Source organism: Cornus florida, unplaced genomic scaffold (genome assembly GCF_030987335.1).
Source record: "Cornus florida cultivar Cherokee Brave unplaced genomic scaffold, ASM3098733v1 CherokeeBrave_3.0.0_Hap2_Chr11, whole genome shotgun sequence".
In the NCBI taxonomy this organism is placed as follows: Eukaryota; Viridiplantae; Streptophyta; class Magnoliopsida; order Cornales; family Cornaceae; genus Cornus; species Cornus florida.
Genome location: NW_026775581.1, coordinates 87,299,876 through 87,321,988, shown reverse-complemented (window position 1 = coordinate 87,321,988; position 22,113 = coordinate 87,299,876). Strand labels below are relative to the sequence as shown.

The window sequence follows — 22,113 nt, the reverse complement described above, 5'->3', positions numbered from 1 at the left end:
GGTCCCCACATATCTTTGTTTTTGGATCGAATAGCATCAAAGAAAGGTTTATACTTATCAGATAATCGGGATATGAACCGGCTGAGAGCCGTAATTCGGCCGGTTAGAACTTGTACTTCCCTGCGGGTTTTCGGCTCCTGGTTCTGTATGAGTGCCTTTGCCTGAGCTGGGCTTACTTCTATTCCTCTTTTATTTACGACGTGCCCAAGGAACTGTCCTGACGAGACGGCGAAAGAGCACTTGGTGGGGTTCAGCTTCATATTGTATCTCTTGAGAGTATCAAAGACCTCCTGGAGGTGCTTCGGGTGGTCCTCTTTCCGTATACTTTTGACCACCATATCATCGATATAGGCTTCAACTGTATTTCCCAGCAGATTATTGAAAATTTTATTGACAAGTCGCTGGTAGGTGGCTCCGGCATTCTTTAGACCGAAGGGCATCACTCTGTAGCAGTAAGTGCCCGTTTCTGTGATGAAAGCGGTTTTCTCCTCATCTTCAGGATTCATGGGAATCTGATTATAGCCGGAGTATGCATTGAGGAATGTGAGCCTTCCATAACCCGTCGCAGCATCCACCATTTGATCAATCTTGGGCAGAGGAAAGCTATCTTTTGGGCAAGCTTTGTTAAGGTTGGTATAATCTACGCATACCCTCCATTTCCCATTCTTCTTTTGAACGACTACTACATTTGAGAGCCATTGTGGGTATTGCACCTCTCGAATGAATCCTGCTTGTAATAGTTTATTTACTTCCTCGGCTATTATGCGATTCCGTTCAGGTGCGAACCGTCAGTGCCTCTGCTTGACTGGCTTGAACTCTGGGTTAACCCTCAGACTATGGCATGAGACTGTAGGATTGATCCCCGCCATGTCCGAGTGATCCCAGGCAAAGACATCCGAATTGCACTGAATGACCCTGATCAATGCTTCCTTCTCTTCGGCTGTACAAGATGAGCCAATGTAGGTGATCTTCTGAGGGTCTCCGAGGACTACCTCTATAGCTTCGAGGGACTCCTCGGTAGGTGCTTTAGCTTCGGCTTCTTCCTCTGCCTTGAGATACTTGGGCAGAGGATACTGTAACTGCTATTTGATTGCGTCTTTGGGATTCGCCTCTGACTGAGGTGATTTCGATGCTTTCTTTGCTTCGTGTAACGTTAGCATGTAACATTCTTTGGCAGCAACCTGGTCTCCCCAGAGGTCGATTACCTCCCTGCCATCCGAGGATAAACACCTCATTACTTAATGATGTGTAGAGGGGACTCCGTTTATACGATGGATCCAACCTCTCCCTATAATGAGGTTATAAGATGGATGAATCTCTGTCACGACGAAGTTTTCCTTCAGAGTTCTTTTTGCTGCAGTAACGGATAGATCGATCACCCCAAGCGGATTCACCTTAGTACCGTCAAATCCCATTAGGGGGCCGGAAGTTGGCCTGATGGACGATGGTGAAACTCCCAACTGATCAAAAGCTGTTTTTGTAATGATGTTGGCGCTACTTCCCGGATCTATCAGCACTCTCCTGATCATGTAATTCGCTACCAGGAGGCTGATGACCAAGGGGTCCTCATGCGGGTGCTGGACTCTAGAAAGATCATTGTTACCGAATCCAATATTGATGCTGCCTGGTGCAACCGTGTTTACCGAAGACAATCTTCGTAACTTATGAGCCTCTCTCAGCCTAGATCTGTACAACTCTTCAGACTCTTCATCATCCTCTGACCTTCCGTGTATAGCATGGATAACCTTCACCTGACCGCCCTCTATCCGTCGAGGGTTAACCTCCCGAGGTTTTACGTGTTCCTTCGTGGCGAGATACTCCACCAATTCTCCTCTCGCTATCATGTTTTCTACCTGTCGCTGTAAGGACCTGCAGTCACTGGTGGTATGCCCATAATCTCTATGGTAGGCAAAATGTTTGCTTTTGTCCCTCTGCTCCAAGGGTTGTTTCATGGGCTGAGGAGTCACGAACCTCGTCTTATTTTCTTGGAATAAGCGCGCCAAGGTAGTACGAAGAGGGGTAAGCCTGTCCTCTGTCCTTCGCCTTTTCTCAGACGCTTGGGTGACTTGTGTGGCGGTATGAGGAACCTTCTGCATCCTTGTGCTCGCAGCTTTCTCTCGAGACTTGTTCTCCACTGTGACAAGGGTAGCGTGCTGTGCACGGTGAGTTACGTTTTCCTCCAATCGAATGTAGATTTGTGCCCTAGCGTTCAAAGTCTGCATATCCGGGGGGGAATATTTGACCAAGGATGTGTGAAACTTGGTTCCCTGGATCATTGCCAACTTAAATGTTTCGATTGTCGTGGTAGGATGGCAATCTGCTATCTCTGAGGCCTCCATGTTAAACCTGGATAAAAAATCTTGTAAAGTTTCTCCCTTCCTTTGCCTTATGGTGAAAAGGCTGGCGATACTTTTCTTCTGCTTCTTATTTCCGCAATACTGGGCTAAGAACATAGTGCACAAGGTCTCATAGTCAGGGATAGACTTGTGTGGCCTATTCCTGAACCATTCTAACGCTGCTCCGGTTAAACTGGTAGGAAAAACCTTGCACATCCACGGATCGTTATGATCGTCCAGTGCCATCTTTTGCGCATAATGATCGAGATGCCGAGAGGGGTCTCCTGCCCCATCGAACTGGGTGAAGGATGGCATAGTGAACTTCTTCGGCCTCTCTACAAGGTACACCTCGTCAGTAAAGGGGGTCTTGACCAAGGAGTTCTTGTGCTCTCTAGCCATCTCGGCTGGTGTCTGGACTCTCAAGAGCTTCTTTTCGTCGAAGGCATCTTGTACACGTGCGCCATCTGGAACGCCATTGGACCATACCGTAAGCCTATGGCTGGACTCGGCCTGTTCGTCCTGTGTGCGATGCGGGAGATTATCCGAAGCAACCGCCTCGGACCTCGTCCCTTACTTTTGCTGAACCTCACTAGGTCGAGCCCCGTTGGGTGGTGTCTCGTTGGCTGGATGCTCGTGAACCGGAGGTAAATTCCGGGTGGGGGGTGGTGCCGCAGCATCACCTGGTGGTGGTTGTGGCGTTAGCCTGGCCATGGCCGCGTGCAGCGTATGAGTCTGCTGCTGAAGCGCAGCTATCTGGGCGACACTTGTATCGTTTGCTTGTCGGAGTGTCTCAAATTGGTGCAAGAACTCTTCTCGCATCTTTTGCATCAATTCTATCTGTTGATTCATTGCTGACTCTCCGTTTGACATTCCAGACACGACTAAAGGATTTAATTTGAAGAACAAGTGGGAGTATATTTCTATACGTTTCCCACAGAAGGCGCCAAAGTGTAGGTGCAAAATTTCGCCCAACCAATAATGATTGAGAGAAATAAAACAACTCACTCAAAAACAATAACAATAAATAAGAACAGTGTGTAGAGAAGCGTAGAATTGCTTGATCTTTTATTGGAGGTCTTAGCCTCTATTTATATACAAAAGATTGCAAGATTATGGTAGGACTCGCGTTGCTTGCCCTCCAATTCTTTCTATATAACCATTCTTTGCTAATAGGGTTTTTTCCATTGTCGAATTTTCCATACATAGAACTTGCCTTGTACAGAACTTCCTATAGAATTTTCCTTCTACAGTAAATCCTCCATATGGTAGGACTTGTGCATTCTTGGGCCGAATATATTTTGATCCGGCTGGGCTTGAGTAACAGGCCGGATGTTAAATACTCATAAGCTGGGCTGATGACTTCTTGATTCGGCCTTGATGGAAGTTGGAGGACAAATAACAATGGTCTTGGGCTGTAAATACCCTCAACTTGGGCTTGAGCATGATGGGCCTTATACGTCCTTGGAATGTAGATATGGGTAGTGGTGACGTGTGCGCTTTTTATTGGAGGGCGTTTTTTCCCTCCACAAATATAATATTTAAATGTTTTATATATGAAATATAAGGGTGGTGAAAATTTAGTTACTAACTATATTTCATGCTTATGTTATACGTAAAATCCCAACAAAATTATACTAAAAATAGTACAAACCAGTCATGTTTGTGCTCTTCAATTAGATAAGAAAAAACAGACCCAAAATTGAGATCTAGATGAACAAAGTTTAGATCTATGGATGATATTATTGAGTTTCTGCATAATAGTTCAGTAAAATTACATGGGTTTTTGGAGTGTGTTTGGGTTTCGAAGTGAAGCTTTGAAATTCAAAAGTTACTGTGAGTCCTTGGAGAGTCCATTAATGGAAGTTGATGAAGCTTTTAGAGAGAGAAAGGAAGAAGACTACGTATTTTAGAAGAAGACGACGTACAATTACATGGGTTTTTGGAGTGTGTTTGGGTTTTGAAGTGAAGTTTTGAAGTTCAAAAGTTGCTGTGAATCTTTGGAGAGTCCATTAATAATAGCTGATGAAGCTTTTAGAGAAAGAAATGAAGTAGAAGACGACGTATTTTGAATACAATATTTAAATATATTTATATATATATATATATATATAATATAATATTTTAAATTTTTTTATATAAAATATAAGGATGACGAAAATTTAGTTACTTAATATTTTTAATTCATGTGACTAATTTTCTTCCACTTACTTCAAAATGGAGCAAATGGGTTACCCTTAGGTACCGCTAAATTTAGTGAACATTTCAAGGTGAAGACAAACCCCACTGAACCGAATCAGAGAATTACTTTCCAGCCGTCCAAAAATTATTCCTTTTTAATTTTGGGTACTCGTGTTTCTAGTAGGCACCGTACTTATTATTGTTTATTACCGCCTTAGATTTCTTTTTGCCCTCGTGAGAGATGGAGAAAGACGGTCGAAATTAAAATGAAATAAAGTTATTATAAAAATATTAACTGTTTAAAAGTCAAATATAGAAAGAAACATCCCCATAACAAAATAATATATGCATGCACAATTCTTAAAAACTAGTCGTGACAAAGTCCCAAACACTCTAATTATAAAATAAAAAATAATATATGTATAAAAAATATTTATGGATTCATTTTCATTAAGAACATCTCCAACCATTTTATATATATATATATATATATATATATATATATATATATTTGTGTAAATCTGATGTGTCATGATGAATTTATATCAAAATTTTGAATTATTTAATTTTAATTTTAACGGTTGTTTTATATCTTTTGTGTAAAAATATATTTCCCAATGACAATCAACCATATATCATGCTAGGACCTACATAACTATTACAAACCTACTTAATATATGATTAATTTTTTATGTTGATCTGGTAATGTAAAAATATTATGTAAAATACACAACTCTTTTACATATTGGTGATATAGCAATGTATCTTAACAGATTGCTGGAGATGAAAAAAATTTACACATCATAGGTGACAGTGTATATTTTATACAAAATATTTTAACCGCTGGAGATGCTCTTAGAATGGCTCTATTTGTTTGAATGTAAAATATTTTTCACAGTGTTAGGTTGTTATAAAATATTTAAAAAAAATTAAAACTTAATAAAAATAATTTACTCATTAATTTTTTAAAAGTTATTTTATAAGTTCCGCCGGATGAACTCGGCCTACACTTTTGTCCAACATAAAATAATTATATATAGAAAGATTTATAAGTAGTATACATGACCTCATCTTATAAAGTTTATCCGCTATTTATGCTTTTCATTTTTTATTTTATATAGGTATGCATCAAAGGTCAATAATGTCATTTCATGCACGCAAAAGGAAATGACGGGTCGACCCGTGCAATAGCCAACTGGCCATAACAGGTAAATTAGGAAAAAAAAAGTAGCTTTTCCTCTTTCACTTCGTCTCCTCTCCTCTCCTCTCCTCTCCTCTCTCTCTCTCTCTCTCCTCCTTTCTCTTTGTGGTTTCGATCTTCGACAGCTCGCAATCTGAATCGGAATTATTTTCGTTCTCGTAAGTTCTTCAATTATATGCATATATATATATATATACATATATTTAACGTTAACAAATCTATCTATTCATCTGAAAAACAATCTAGCTAAAGATCATCATCACATTTAATTGCTTATTTTGAAAAATTTCGGTCAAATTTCATATTACCTTGAAAATTAGATTCATATAAAATTTCTCGAGAATCCGAATTCGAGATTTCCACTGGAATTCACATGCATAACATTGTCCTTGGACGCGTATACTATGTCAGAACTTAGAATAGTTTTCCATTGAATTCCATCAGATTCCATTGACGAAGTGACATGAATTTTCCTTGAGCTATGTTTTTTCTTGTTCTTTCCGAGGTTTTCTGCGAAAATTGTTTTTCTTTTTTGTACGAGCTAAGCTCAATGGACATATCTAAATATGTATGTTTATGTATATATTTATTCAATAGGAGATTCAAGTCTCTTATGTTTTTTTTTTTCTTCTAATTTTAAAATTTCTATTTGATTTTTTCTCTTTCATGCTTAAGGTATTGATATTGGAATAAATGTGGGCTTATGTTGAAGGAATCAGAGGAGTTTGATGAAATAGAACGGACTTTGTAAGAGTTGTTACTGAAGTATTTTAAGGAATTGTAGAAGATGGCGTGTAGGGGTTTTTTGGAGTGTCTATTGAAGCTTCTGAACTTCTTGTTGACTCTTGTGGGTCTGGCCATGGTGGGCTATGGGATCTACTTGTTTGTTGAATACAAAAGAGCAGCTTCTGGTGGTAGCACTTCTATTGAGCCTACTAGTGATGATGTGATGCAGCTTGGTCGGCCTATGATGATCGCCGTGTCTATGTCAAGTAGCATTTTTGATAACCTGCCAAAAGCTTGGTATGGGAGCCCCGTTTGCTTAAAGTTTGTTTTTCAGTTTTCGTTTTATTGCTAAATCTTGGTGTATTCTGATCTATTGCTGTGAACTTTTTTTTCTTTTTCCCTTTCTGTTTCATGAGTTATTGAGCTGATTATTTTCTGCTCAGATTGCTTGATAGTTTATTTGTGTTCTTTGTGCTGCATTTGGCCTAGAATGTGACCAAGTAATTCTAAAAGCTATATCCCAATTGTGATAAATGACATGAATCACCGAGTTTTTAGTAACTCTTTTTGTTACTGGTTTGTTCATGAATGCAAACTAAATGTTGAAGCACATAAATTCTTGTGCTCTTGGTTGTGCCATTGTGATTGTACTTTTTCTTCATTCTCATTTTATTTGGTTGCACACTTGCACATGATCACTTAGTATTTGCCATCTATTTTCTAACACATACAGCCTTGTATCATTGAGTAAGAATTGAGAGATTGCAGTGCAACTTTCTTTTGGTGGGGAAGGACAGGAATTCAAGTATCATCTGGTTTGGTGGGATCTTGTGTGCCGTCTGATTCGGAGTGGAGGCTTAGGGATTAGGAGGCTGTTGCCTTTCAATAAGGCCCTCCTTGGTAAATGGCTTTGGAGGTTTGGGATTGAAAGGCATTGGCTTTGGAGGAGAGTTATTGCGAGCAAGTTTGGGGAGAGCAGTGGTGGGTGGTGCTTTCTTGAGGTGTGTGGTCCTAGGGGGGTGGGGGTTTGGTCTTTCATTCGGAGGGGGTGGGATGTTTTTTGCAAGCATGTTCATTTTCGGATCAAGAATGGTAGGAGGATCAGATTTTGGGAGGATCTTTGGTGTGGGGAGACTCCCTTCGCCCTCGCCTTTCCACGGCTTTATAGGATTGTTTCTCACAGACAGCCTATGGTGGTTGACTGTTATCACCTTGATAACGGGAGATTGACTTGGGATGTTCAGTTTAGGAGGCACTTTCAGGACTGGAAGATTGAGGAGGTTACTCGTTTTTTAGAGGTTCTGTATCACCAGGTTATCTGGTGGGGAATCGGATTGTTGGTTTTGGGTTCCTAACTCTCAGGGCCGCTTTGAGGTTAGGTCCTTTTTTAGTTGCCTTTCGGTCGGCACCGGAGGTCCTTTCCCTTGGAAGTCTCTTTGGCGTTCTAAGGCTTCCCTTAAGGTAGCTTTCTTTGCTTGGACTTCCGTCCTGGGTAAGATTTTAACACAGGATAATTTGAGGAGGAGGAATCAGGTGGTGATCAATCGATGTTATATGTGCTTGTGCGATGAGGAGATAATTGATCACCTTCTTTTGCATTGCAGCTTAGCCAGAGACTGGTGGGATTTGATGCTTGGTTTATTTGGTGTCTATTGGGTTATGCCTTGTTCCTCTAGAGGGTTGATTGAGGCTTGGAAAGGTGTCTCTGTTGGGGTTCTCATGCAGGATGCCTGGGGTGCTACGCCTCTTTGTATTTGGTGGTGCATTTGGCTTGAGAGAAATCGGAGATATTTTGAGGGAAAGGAGAAACCTATTTTTATGCTTAAGTTCTCTATTATTTCCACTCTTTTTGGTTGGGTCTCAGGGAGAGATTATAGATCGATTGAGGTGATTATTGTTTTTTTGGCCTCTTTGAAGGTTTGAGGCGCCTTTTGGCCCTTGTGTTTCTTTGGGTTCCGCTCCCCTTTTGAGCGTTTTCAATTAGGCCCTTGTGTTTCTTTGGGTTCCGCTCCCCTTTTGAGCGTTTTCAATAAAATCTTACTTATAAAAAAAAGAAAAAGAATAACCAAGATGTCTATCTAGACTGATCTATTATAATTCATGAAAATCATGAAGATAACCTCAAAATGTGTTAAGAGTGGAAAATCAGGTGATAAAATTCATGAAAATATTCCTGAAGTTTATATATGACCATCCACTTGAATGGCACTGTGATGTCTATGTAGTATCTGTAAAATTGGACTAAACATCATTAAAACCCCTTAAATAAGTGTGAATAACATACATTTGTCAAAATTGTTTATGAACATGATCCAAAATTCCTTGGATAATTATTCAATTATTGGTAAATAACGTGTATGTAATTGATATTAGATGATTTTCCAATTATTGGTAGGTAACGTGTACGTAATTGATACCTTTGGAGAAAAAGCATATGAATAAACTTAACAGTGTGAATAGCATCGAATTTTGGCTACAGATTTTCATGAAAGTCTGACCCAAAGTATTTCTGAATAATTATGAAACAGTAAGCATCTCATGGCTTCATCCTATTTATAGGAAAAGGGCTATAGGGACACCCCAAAAGAAGGTTAGGTTCGCAGCAATGACTGTAAATTCTCTAATATGATATGGAATAGGAATTAATGTGTGTGAAGTCATTGAGAGAACTCGCACCGTAAAAACATGAATCCAAAAATCTATGAGGCAAGTAGGTCACCTTAGCAAATTACCACCAAAAACAATTCAATTGAAACAAATATTATGAACCCGAATTACTAATTATGTGGAACCGAAAAAAAAAAATAGAAATCTAAGCCAAGGACTGGGAAGAATCTTAATTCCTAGTTTCTCTATGTCAATTGAGATTACTTCTGTGTCCGAAGTTGTTAATGTTTCCCCTACATCAGTCAATGACCTTGATTGTGGTTAGTTTAGAGTGAAATTGGCAATTCAGGTTATTTATTTATTTCTTTTTCATAATCAGAAAGGTGGATAGGTGTTATATTATTGCATTACAAATTTACAACACCACCCCTACCCTCCCCTGCAGCAAAAAAAAAAAAAAAAAAAAAAATGCTTCTCAAATTGATTCTTGGGCCAAAAGTGCTTCTCCTTTGGAACCAGATATCTGCAAAAATGCTTCTGCAACAAAGAATGACATTTCATATGCCAAATTCCCAAAGCTCTTAGTTGAACTAGAAGTGGTGTTACTGGGATACGTTATATTGATGAAATCTAGATTCAAGTGCGTAGTGGTAGAATTAATTTATGCTATGAGATTCTTGGTAACTTGGTTGACTGTTTTGGTTACACCGGGCCAACAAATATCAAGTTTAAATGAGTAGCTCTGAAATTATTTCATAATTAATGTTTTTGGTTATCTCTAGTCCAGTGATGCCAATAGCAGTTCTGGATTTGACTATCGTGGTTTTGGTTGAACCTTAATACAAGTTCAACTTCAATCTGGAGTATTTCAAGTCGTCCAATCCTTAAACTTGAATTGGACTATAATCTCTTGGCATCCTGGATGACATCCTCGACAGCTCCAAGCTTCTAACATGTTAGTTTCTTTGGTCTTAGTTTGTAATGAACCACTCCATCACATGGTATGATATTGTCCGCTTTGGGCCCGAGCCCGCACGGGTTTGTTCTTGGTTTTTATCCCAAAATGCCTTATATGATTTGGAGATTACTAATCCTACACACATAGCACTTCACCTTCACCTTACTCGGGTGATATGGGATTGTGCACCCGTAGCTTGCCAATGCACCGCCCACAAGGTCGCCCCAATCACCCCTTTTAGGGCCCAACGTCCTTGTTGGCCACACTTCCTGGGCAACCTGACTTTGATATCATTTGTAACGAACCACTCCACCACATGATATGATATTGTCCGCTTTGGGCCCAAGCCTACATGGTTTTGTTCTCGAGTTTTACCCCAAAAGGCCTCATACCATTTGGAGTTTACTAGTCCTACATATATTGCACTTCACCTTCACCTTCACCTTCACCTTCACCTTCACCTTACCTAGGTGATGTGAGATTGTGCACCCATAGCCTACCAGTGCCTCACACCCTCCCACGCACACTCGCCCACAAGGTCGCCACATATTTGTTAGACAATGTCAATCTTTTATATACATGTCCTGAAATATATGTATGTTTATGGATTGATAAATTGTAGTTATTTGAAAATTCTTTGAAGCTGCAAGATTTTGTCTCAAGCTGATGTTATGAAACTTCCATTTGCAGATCTGCAGATTCTTGCAATATTGGCTAATTTGTTAGCTGTTTTTGTAGGTTCATATATTTGTTTATCGGTATTGGTGTGGTTCTCTTCGTCATATCTTGTTTTGGTTGTATTGGAGCAGCAACAAGGAATGGATGCTGCCTCACATGTGTATCCTACATACTCATGCAATTTATTTCCATAGTAGTATGAGCCTATGAGGACAATCATGATGTAACTCCTTTGTTTTGGGAGACCTGCATTGCCCATTTATTTTAAAATGCTAGTGTCATTCTGATATCTTGTGACATGCCTTCATGGTTTCAAAATTTTATCCTTTGTTCAGGTGATGGAAGAATCCCTAGCACTATTGATTTCATTTCCATGTTTTTGGGAGACCTGCATTGCCCATTTGTTTGAAAATGCAAGTGCATGCTGATATCTTGTGACATGCCATCATGATTTCAAAATTCTATCATTTTTTCAGGTAATGGAAGAATCCCTACTACCATTGATTTCATTCCCATGTTTTCAATCGATCCGTATCAATTTAAGTGTCCCCGGCTAACCCTTTGACCAATAGCTCAAGCCAACTCAACAAGGCCTTCTTTCCGGCTACTTGGGATTGGTTACATAAGTCCTTTTTTCTTTTAATTCCACTCTACCTAAGTTTATAATTTCAATCAAACCAGATGTCTTCATATCCTTCCACATTAACTTTGATATTCCTCTTTTCCAAACATTACCCTCAATGTGGGTCGTCGCTCTTCCTAACCGTCACTAGTTCGTTGCATATGTCTAAACCATCTTAATTGACTTTCTCCCATTTTATCTCCAATTGGTGCTACTTCAACCATCTCATAAATGTGTTCATTTCTAATTATATCCTTCTTGTCACTTCCATTTCAATATTTATATTTCTGCTACACTTACTTTATGTATATGTTATTTCTATCCCACAAAGAATGGATAACTTGTTTGTAGAATTTTCCTTTCAACCCTAGCAATATACATCAAACACACAATATACTAGATGCAGTACTCCATTTAACCCATCATTTATTGATTCTTTAATTAACATCTCCAATTTATCCTTCATTACGATACAAATAACTGAGCCTAAATAACAGAAATATTCAACTTTTTGTACCCCTTGATCCTCAATCTTCACTACATTCATATTTGTATTTTCATACTTATTAAAATTACTACGCATATATTCAGTTCTATTCCTACTTATCTTAAACCCTTTTAATTCTAAGATTTCCTTTAGTTTCAACATTTAAAATAATATCATCAATAAATGACATACACTATGGAATCTCATCTTAATGCGTCTTGTCAGTTAATTTATAACTAAGACTAAAAGATTTGGGCTTATGCCGAATCTTTATGTAAGCCTATATAAAGTAATTGAAAGTTCACTTGTTCGTTATAAGTATCCTTTCTGGTGTCTATTTTTCCTTTGTGATACCTTCTTTTCTAAAACCTTTCATTATTAAATCTCTATTTATCAATGGCTTTCTTTAGATCAAAAAAGCTATATAAAGATAATATTTCCATTAGTCACCTCAATAAGTAAATAACGTATATAGTTGACCTCCTTAGTATGAATTCAAACTTATTTTTGAGCAAAAAGGCTATATAAAGATAATATTTCCATTAGTCACCTCAATGAGTAAATAACCTATATAGTTGACCTCCTTAGTATGAATTCAAATTTCAAACTGATTTTTGACATTTCAGTTTTCCGTGTCAGTTGTTGTTCAATCACTCTCCCAAAGTTTTATTGCATGACTCAATAATTTATTATCATGATAATTAGTACAAATTTGTATGCTTTTATTTTTATTATTATATGTATAAAATATTTTTGCGCCACTTATCAAGCATTTTCTTAGTTATTATCTTATTAAACAATTTTGTTAGCCAAGAGATGCCATCAACCCCTAAACACTTCCAAACCTCGAAGGGGTGTCATCTAGTCCTAAAGTTCTACCTAATTTCATCCTCCTTAAGACATTTAAAACCTCACACTCTTTAACCGTAGGGAAGAATATGTTATCCCTAGAGTTACTATCGATGCATTTAATATGGTCAAAAACTTCATCTTGATGCATTTAATATGGTTAAAATCTAGTTTTTCCCTCCTTTAGTTTAGCTTCTCCCCATCTTTTGTACCTACTTTAGAACATAACTCATCTCTATATTAAACTCTTTTTTTTCTTTCCCCATTGAGGAATATATATAGCTCATCATAGCTCTATGCTTAACTTCTCTCACTACTTTTATAACTTTCTTATTGGTACATGTGTATTTTTCAAATGTTATCTAGTTTTTTGTTTTGTTTTCCAAACTTTATAGCATTCCCGTTTTATTTTTACGATATTTTAGATCTATTCATTCCATCACGAAGTTTCTTTAGGTAGTGGTTTCTATCTTTTTTATTTTCCAAGGGCTTTTGATATTCTTTTAATACATTCAATTATCTAATTTCACATTATTTCCATCTTTTACGCTCTATGTTACTTCTTTTAGCATCCGATTCTTAAAAAATGATACTTTCTCCCTCTTAAATTCCACCACCTAGTTCTTGGATTACATTTTATTTTTCCTTTTAGACTGACCTTTTATATATACATCTAAAAAATTAATAGCCTGTGTTATGTTGTCAAATTCTCCTCTCAGACACCTTCACAATCTTTGCCCGTTTATTGATCCACCTTTCTAGTTAGAAAGAAGTAGATTTGACTCATATTTGTTCCACTTTTAAATGTTACTAATTGTTCATCCCTCTTTTTAAAATAGGCGTTCCCAAGTATAACATGATATGCCACGGGCCCACAACAAAGTCCAAGAGAGCCTCCTCTACTTCATTTCTATCTTCAAATCGGTGTCCACTGTATACCATCTTATACCCTCCACAATCTTTTTTTCTCCATGACCATTAGAGTCTCTTCCAAAGTATAAGTTTTCTCCTTCGGGTATCCATTGAATTAATTAATCAGTTTGTTACCAAAATTGTGATTTAATGTGTTCATCTAGTCCTACTTGGGGTGTATAAACGCTAATTATATTAACTATATTCTCCCAATTCAAGTTCTATTAATATTATCCTATTTTTCCCGTGTAATAAAGTTTTATAATAGGTATTCTCAATTTTCCTTGCTTCTTCTCCTACCAACTTAGTTTCTATACATACTATATTAATCCTCCTCCTTATCAATTATCATAGTGTCTATCAACTTAATTCCTTTACCAGTCAACGTTCCTTCTCCATAATAAGCATACTTTGCTGGACTAACTTCTTTATCCACGCTTGTCAAGAAAAATGAAGGAATCTTGCCTGCTTTTTACCTTTATCTAGGTGCTGATGCCCCTTGTCCATTTTTTGAAGCATCTGGAACATGATGGAATGCGTTGCTTAGGGGGAATACCCTAGCATTTAATTGTATATTGTTAGTATTCATGCTTATAATAGTCTTGACGCAATCCTCCTTTTTTGGAGTTTGGACGGGCAGTGTAAAGATTAGGCCATAAACATGATACAGATGAAGTTTCCTTTAATCAATAGCTCACAAGTCATTATTTGCAGTTGCACAAATTTAATGGTTGACAACATTGTGGTGGTTTATATATTGTTGGGGCTATGATATAACATTTCTGAACATGCAATTTTGCATCAGTATTTCTCTTGTGGTTAATATAGTTCTTTTATTTTTTTCTTGGATGGAGCCATGCAAAAATTTGCATCAGTTATCTGTGGGAGGGGGTGTCAATCCTCTTTTTGCTTTTTATTTATTTATTTATACGTCTTTATCTTTGGTTTCCTTTAAGTCAATACAGTACTCCATATTGGTTATCTTGTTGATCTTGGCGGAACTGGGGTGTGCAGCTTTCATATTTTTTGACAAAAGCTGGATAGATGTAAGTGCTATTTAACTGGTGTTTTTGAGTTTCAAGATCGTTATTTGGTTGTCAGAACAATGGCCTATATGCATGTTTCAGGAAATTCCAACTGACAAAACTGGAGTCTTTACTATGATATATGATTTTCTTGAAGAGCACTGGAACATTGTCAAATGGGTTGCTCTTGGGGTTGTTATTTTGGAGGTATGTTCTACTTGATGACCTTTTTTTTTTTTTTGTCAACACCGAATGTTGTCCTTTTGGTGATAGGTTTGAGTTCATAGGTTCTGTTTGCATTAATTAGAACATAAAATGGCATATCATTGGCTATTAGTTGCTGTTGTAATGGTTCTACTGGCTGTTACAAAATTGCTTACCCCCAAATTTACATGTAGATTGGTAAGGAACTCAATTTAAACATGAACCCTCTCTCTCTCTCTAACTAAATTCAAACATGTTCTCCCCCTCTCTTTTTCTCAAACTAAATTCAAACATGACCCCTCTCTCTCTCTCTCTACTCGGGCTTCCGCAAAATAAGTAATTAGAGCAGAAGGGTAAACCTTACTCTAATTTCGAGCATACTTACCTTGTGAGCAAAAGAAAACTCAAGAGTCTGGAGATGGAAGGAGTTGGAAGATTTATAGAGGGATTTCTGAACTCATGAAATTGGGAAATTGGGCTTTAAGGGAAACATTGCACTGATTATTTACAATAATTTGACTCACAGAAGCATTTCTATTAACTCCAGATTTGAATTACTTTTAAAAAAATAATAAAGTATTGTATGAACACATATTTATTAAAAACAAATTATTTCTTCCTTTTAGATGGAGCAACATTTTCTATCACCACTACCACCACAACAATAACAACATAGTTACGTCAACTAAAGCACGAAAATCTTGTAAGAGTGCCATTGTTGGCAAAACACAATTCAAATAGCAAGAAAATCTTATAACAGACCTTCCAGAAAAAAAAGAAAAAAAAAAATATTTCTCATAACAGGGTTGCCGCGAGCAATGTAGTATCTATAGAGAATTACACGGATAAATCTTGTTGCTCCATTAATCTGCGTCCCATTAACCCTGACAACATGTTGAGTACATGGAAGATGCATTCATAGTTTTCTGGTAAAACCAATTGCAGACATTCGGTAATAAGCTGTGTGCCAGTACTATTACCAAAATCAAGGCCCAAGCAATTAACATAAGGTAATTGAGCTAGTTTGGGAGGAAGATCGGCACCATAGAGACTGGAGAAAGAACTACTGTGATGAGAATAGCATGTTTCATGATTCCAGAGTACTTACCTTGTTGCATTCGCTTCTTCATGTGTAGTAGCAGTACTGCCTAGTAAAATACTAATATGGCGATCAAGGAAACCATCATATTTGCAGGATGAGTTTTGAATGTAGAATGGTCTGTGCCTTGAGAATTCACTCGAACAATGCCAATTAATGTACCAATCAACGAGACTTTCTGCATGTGATACCCCCTAATTTCGGAACACGGGTTGATCAGGTCCGCGCACAAAATCAGGGGATATCAAAACAATTAAAGTATTTAACAAGCACAGAGTACAAAATGAAATAAAAGAATAAAATAAAACGCTGAAGAAAAACTAATTAATAGTAAATCCATTAATAACTCCCAAATGGTTACAACTCGGGAATCCCGAAACCCAAGGACCCCTTAACCAAAAGTTACTATTTAGAATTCCAGAAAATAAATACTAGTATCAACTGAAACAATAATAATATCCTACTTCAAAATAAAGAGGGAATGGATAAGTCCTCCAGTTGCGGATCCTTAACCTTGAGACTTGACCTTCTAATAACCTGAAAAAAAAAATCGTGGGTTAAACCCTACGAGCAAGCTCTCTCTACTAAGCCTCTGAAAACCAATAAACAAATCATCTATACCAAAAATCAACCCTACTAAAGTTTTAACTTTATTACACGATGCTACAAATATATATATAAATACTTATATATGTAGTACAATAATCCTGTCTATTAATAGGTTCACTTAAATTGCCAAAACCATTAACCAATGGTTAATTACTAATCATACCTAAACTAATCCGATAATATATATTTCTTTTAAAAGAAACTCATCAATTCCTTAATTTTATCAAATACGGTAATTTAATCATCTAAGCCACAAATTACAATTAACCGAAGAATGAATTAAATCCAAAACCCAATAGTGATTTTTAGTTATTTAAATCACACCACTAATATCCAGGCCTTGACAAATCATCCATGTCACCCAACATTATTCTATTTATATATATAAAATAACGCACTAACTGGTAAGTATTAGATTATTCTAGTCCTAATCCAACATATACATACAATATTCACAGATGAAATTTTAATCATCTAACACGTAATAATTTAATTTTGCAATGGCAATTCAACCATGCCATGGTAAGTATATCTATTTATGTATTAGCAATTCAACCATGCTTCCTTAAGTATATTTATTTATACTTTTAAATAGCAATTCATCCATGCTTCCCATTCATAAATAATAAGGCTATCTATTTAAGCCTTTGGCAATTCATCCATGCCTACAACTCAACCATCTACCAAATTTAAAACTAATTTAACCATAAGCCAAATCATACCTAAGCCTTCCAGGTATATTATAAGCATACCATTTAATGTAACAACCAACCTATTAAGGTATACCAAACAAATTATCCTAAACAGTATATACATCTATACATATATTATTTATTAGAAACATATGTATAAACCCCTTCTACAAAAATCTATGATTATTAAAATTATATATATATATATATATATATATATATATATATATATATATATATATATATATATATGTCAATACATATATACATACATCCTTCCATCCCCAGTTATTAATTTAATATACATACTCCCATTAAATATCGTAGTTATACTCTATGCCTCTCAAAATACCACGAACACGTCCTCAAGTGATTGTTTTCAACCTTAACAGCTTAAAAACAAATTTTAGGAATTCACGAGACCACACAGGAACCTCCAGGGACCTCAAACACCCAGGCGCGCGCCCCCACGCGCCGCCACAAGCGCCCAAACCATCCTCACGCGCTTCCATTGGCTGGCAGGCGCGTCCAAGCGCTCTCACGCGCATGCACGCGCCTGATGTGTCTCTGTGCTGTGCTGGTTTCTCCTCATTCGTTGGCGCACCGTGATCTGGTGCGCTGCGCCGCACCAGATTACTCATCCGTTGACCAGACCACATTAACAGTCCAGCTGCCCATGCACACCTGATTTCCATGCGCCGCACCACACCTGATTTTCCCACCATCCATCAACCGCACTCACGGATCAGATTAGCGAGTGCATTTTTTTTACTATGTTCACGTCTACATGGGATTATTCGCTGATCCATCAGAACCATTCTATGGTCCTGATGTGAGTGCACTGAATTGCATTGTGCTGCGCCGCACAGAATCCGAATCCAATCCCCTTGGTGCGCCGATTCAATTGTAAGCTCCAGTATTTCTTTTATTTATTTATTTTTTTATCAAAGACACCCAAACATTATATAACAGACTTATATAATTACCAAAAACTATATAAAAGAAATTCTAAAAATCTGAATCATATAAAAAAAAAAACCCAGAAAATTTCAGAAATCCAAATACTATATTTAACATATTTAATAATTTAACCTCCATGTTATATGATTAATCATGCTAACATGATTAAATCACTCTTTAAAAATTTCACGAATTAAATTTTGAATACCCTAATAACACATATATAAATACCCATGATTAAATCTATATATTTGCAAAGAATAAATGTAATCATAATAATCCGATTAACCGAATATTTTAATTAACTAAATAAAAAAAATAAAATATAATTTATATAATTAAGGTGATAGGTTTATGAATTCTAAGAGGAGAAATAGAGAAGAACTCGCCTTTCTTTTCCAAATCCGGTCTCCTCTTTCTTTGATCCTGTTTCTTCTTCGTTAGCCCTTCTTCTTCTCTCTCTAACTCTCTTATTTTTCTAACGTAGAAAAACTCCTAACCCTAAAGTCTTATGTGTCTATTTAAACACATAAAAAAAAATCTAAATCATTTTCCCATTATGATTACCATAAAAATAAATAATATTTATCTTTTAACTAATATATATATATACATATATTTTAATATAAATATATATATTACCTTCCATATATAACCATTAGTTAAATAAATTATATATACCTATATATATCAATATATATTTATATTGACATATATACCCCTCCACATGATTAAATATACCTATATATATCAATATATATTTTTATACACATGTAATTATATAGGTATAATTATGCAAAGATAATTATTAAATATCCTCACAACCATGGGCCTTTAATAATTAACCCAACAAGGCTTCCTTCAAGCCCAATACCACATCCTTTGGCCCAACCTCCCTTAAACCCAATCCAAATATTTTAAATACATAAACTAACTAAATAAATAATACACACAAGCGTAACTACACCCAAACCCAATAAACAATTCACTTATTAGCATTTCGCAAATCAAACACTACAATTTTAACAAATAAAATTATAAAACATAATTCAATTAAAACAAGACAATATATCTACACCCTTAATTAAATAAAACAAACCACAATTTATCTATGCACTTAATTAAATAAAACGAATCATAAATAAAATAAATCATAAAAAAAAAATAATAATAAAATAAAAATAATTAATTTTAATTAATTAATCCTTTAAAAATATTGAGGTATTACACTGCACAATTCATTAAATGAGAATTTGGACCTAGTTTTCCATGGGGTATGTGGGGGCTACTTGGGGGACCTTCATGGGACTTCTTTATGGTCATTTTAAGCATGTTTTTAAGGTTTAAATGGAGTTTGTTTGGCAACCATAGTAGCAACATTTTACCTCTCTTTCAAATCAAATCAATCTTTCATAGCAGAAAACATGATTTTTATGTGATGGAACTTCTTCGTTTTAATCCGATCTTTCTCAAATGTTTGTGAAACTTTTCTGTGACGTCTCTATATTTGAAAATGACTTGTTAATGGTATTTTGGGGCCGAAAACCTCATCTTTCTCAAGTGCTCTTATGTAGATTCATTTCATAAACTTGTGAATTGAATTAACGTTTTCAATCAATATTATCGTTCCTTTCTCATCTCATTGTTATGCATGGCCATTGATTGATCATCGTTGAGGGTTGGTGAATCGTTTAGAGGTTGAGGACCTAGTCGGGTCCACGTTTCCCTCGTGAATCGGATCTTTAGGATTCGGGGCGTGACAACGTGCGGTACACCATTTGAAATTCGGCAGACCAAATGAAACCTTGCGACCATGAAACATGAAAATAAAATCTTCATTTGCAGAAATCTGAAGATGGCCTTGTGTATCAGAAATAGTGATGAGATTAAATGCCATGAAAAATAGACAATTCTAGAAGCTATTGGAAACACAATTGTCACTTTCTTCTAATGCCCTAATGTGTCCAATTTTACTGACTGTCCATGGAATTGCAGGCTTTGGTATTCTTATTAGCGCTTGTGGTGAGGGCTGCAAACAGACCAGTAGACTATGACAGTGATGATGAGTATATAGGTGGCCCAAGGCAACAAATCCATCAGCCATTGATCAACAACAGGGCACCAGTTCCAACCACCGGGGTCCCTGTTGCTGGTACTCTTGATCAGGGTCCAAGCAGAAAAGCACTCCGAAATGACGCTTGGAGCGCACGTATGAGGGAAAAGGTGGAAAGTCTTCCTCTTTATATTTGCAAATATTTTATCAGCTGCATCTGCATGATACAATCATCCATATTTTATGAGTTCTAAATACCAACTTTTCCAATAAGTGGTTTCCACCTGATTTTGTTATGTGCGTTTCATTAGTTCCTGAACTATCGTGAATTAATTGAATGTGTATAATTCCTTATTTATATGCAAATTTTTTTTAATTTATTCTGAAGAATTTAAATGGCTTCTTATGCTTTGTTTTTCCATTCTTACTATTCATGGCTTAATCCCTTACTGAAAATTTATTTATTAAAGTTCACGTGCAGGATTCAAATTTGCAACTTTTTTCTAGCTATATCTTACAATAAAGAAATTAAACAGTTCTATTCTCTATTATCCTCTTTGGAAAATTTCTTATTAAATGCGAGATTAAACAGTTTTATAATAGGACTTTATTCATCTGGCAATTCCCTGCTTGTTTGTGCGGAATGAAGTTGTCATATTGTTATTTACTACCAGAGTAAGAACCATAGTGGATCATATTAGTTATTATACTCGAGTGAATGCCAATTCATTTCTTACAATTCTAGTGATCCTTTGTGTAACTACTGTTCTTTTTATTCTTCTGTTTCATTCTTCTGGTGGATCTACTTCTAATTCTTACTTTTGAATTTTCTTGTCTCTTGTCTGGATATAAACCAGTATGGGCTTGATACTGCCGAGTTTACATACAACCCGTCCGAGTCAAACAGGCACCAGCAGGCAGCAGCACAGCCAGCAGAGGAAAGGAGTCGATGCACCATCATGTGATAATCATCAGGGTCTTGCTAAAGTTTGAAATTGAGTCAGTTCTGGAAACTATTTTCTTTGACTGGTGTGACTGACATTGTATTTTCAGAAAACAAATCTTTTTTCATCTTCTTGAGTTTGTACAAAACACATTCCTATTTGGTGTGTGAAATGATGTAGCACCATTCGGGTTTTTCATGACAATGAGTTCAGATCTTGTACCGAGTTATGAGAGAATCACCGACTTGAACTGGGTAGACCTAAGCCATTTAGCTTCTGGTTATTCAACTTGTTTAGCATTGTTTGAGTAGTGTCTATATTGTGGTAAAATTTATTAAGTTGGCTGGATCATCGTCTGTGAGTCGCTTGTGAAGTCCCTAAAAGTTTAAAGTTTGAGAAGAATAGTTCCCCTCTTGAATGTGTATGGATCTTCAATGCATTCTAACCAAAGTTTCTAAATTCATTACTTGCTTTTCAGCATCTTCTTTTATTTTTTGTGTGTGTGTGTGTGTGTATAATTTTTTTGGATAAGGGCTTTTCGGTACCTTCATTTCACCAGAAGATCGATGTGGAAGTATGATGCATGTCTTGTGACTCGGGCTTCATGGTAGTAGTGTTTTTATTTGTGAAATTTAATTTGTTCTATTTTCATTATATGAAGTAACAGTGCTTTGTGAAAAGATTAGAGTAAGTTTGTAATTTGTTGGAAATTGATGGAAATACCAGCAGATGACATTGTACCATAAATTTGATGTGCAGAAAGAGAGGGTTCATAAGTTGCCTCCTCAACATTTCAATTTAGCTTCAGATAATAAAGGGGCCATTATTTAGTGCCACTAAAAATTACTTTTTAGGTGTGTATAATTTGTACTAGTATATTTCAGCAATTGAATTAAAATATAAATATTATCGTTAAAAATTCTTTTTCTTTTTTTTTTTCTTTGTTTTTTTGGTCTCGCTTCAAAGCCACACC

At 36.3% G+C, this 22,113-nt stretch overlaps 1 protein-coding gene across 2 annotated transcripts; it reads left to right on the top strand.

Annotated features, from left to right (window-relative positions):
* The first annotated feature begins 5,729 nt into the window (after window positions 1-5,729).
* LOC132285794 (tobamovirus multiplication protein 2A) lies at window positions 5,730-21,603 on the top strand. 2 transcript variants are annotated; one of them, XM_059788019.1, is made up of 7 exons: window positions 5,730-5,873; window positions 6,428-6,738; window positions 10,745-10,844; window positions 14,520-14,600; window positions 14,682-14,786; window positions 20,139-20,366; window positions 21,054-21,603. In XM_059788019.1, exons 2-7 carry the CDS (start codon window positions 6,503-6,505, stop codon window positions 21,159-21,161), a joined length of 858 nt encoding a protein of 285 aa, XP_059644002.1. In that variant the 5' UTR covers window positions 5,730-5,873; window positions 6,428-6,502; the 3' UTR covers window positions 21,162-21,603. The 2 variants fall into 2 exon arrangements, with proteins under 2 accessions (XP_059644002.1, XP_059644001.1); XM_059788018.1 differs by having other exon boundaries at window positions 5,738-5,873; window positions 6,391-6,738.
* Window positions 21,604-22,113: the final 510 nt, after the last annotated feature.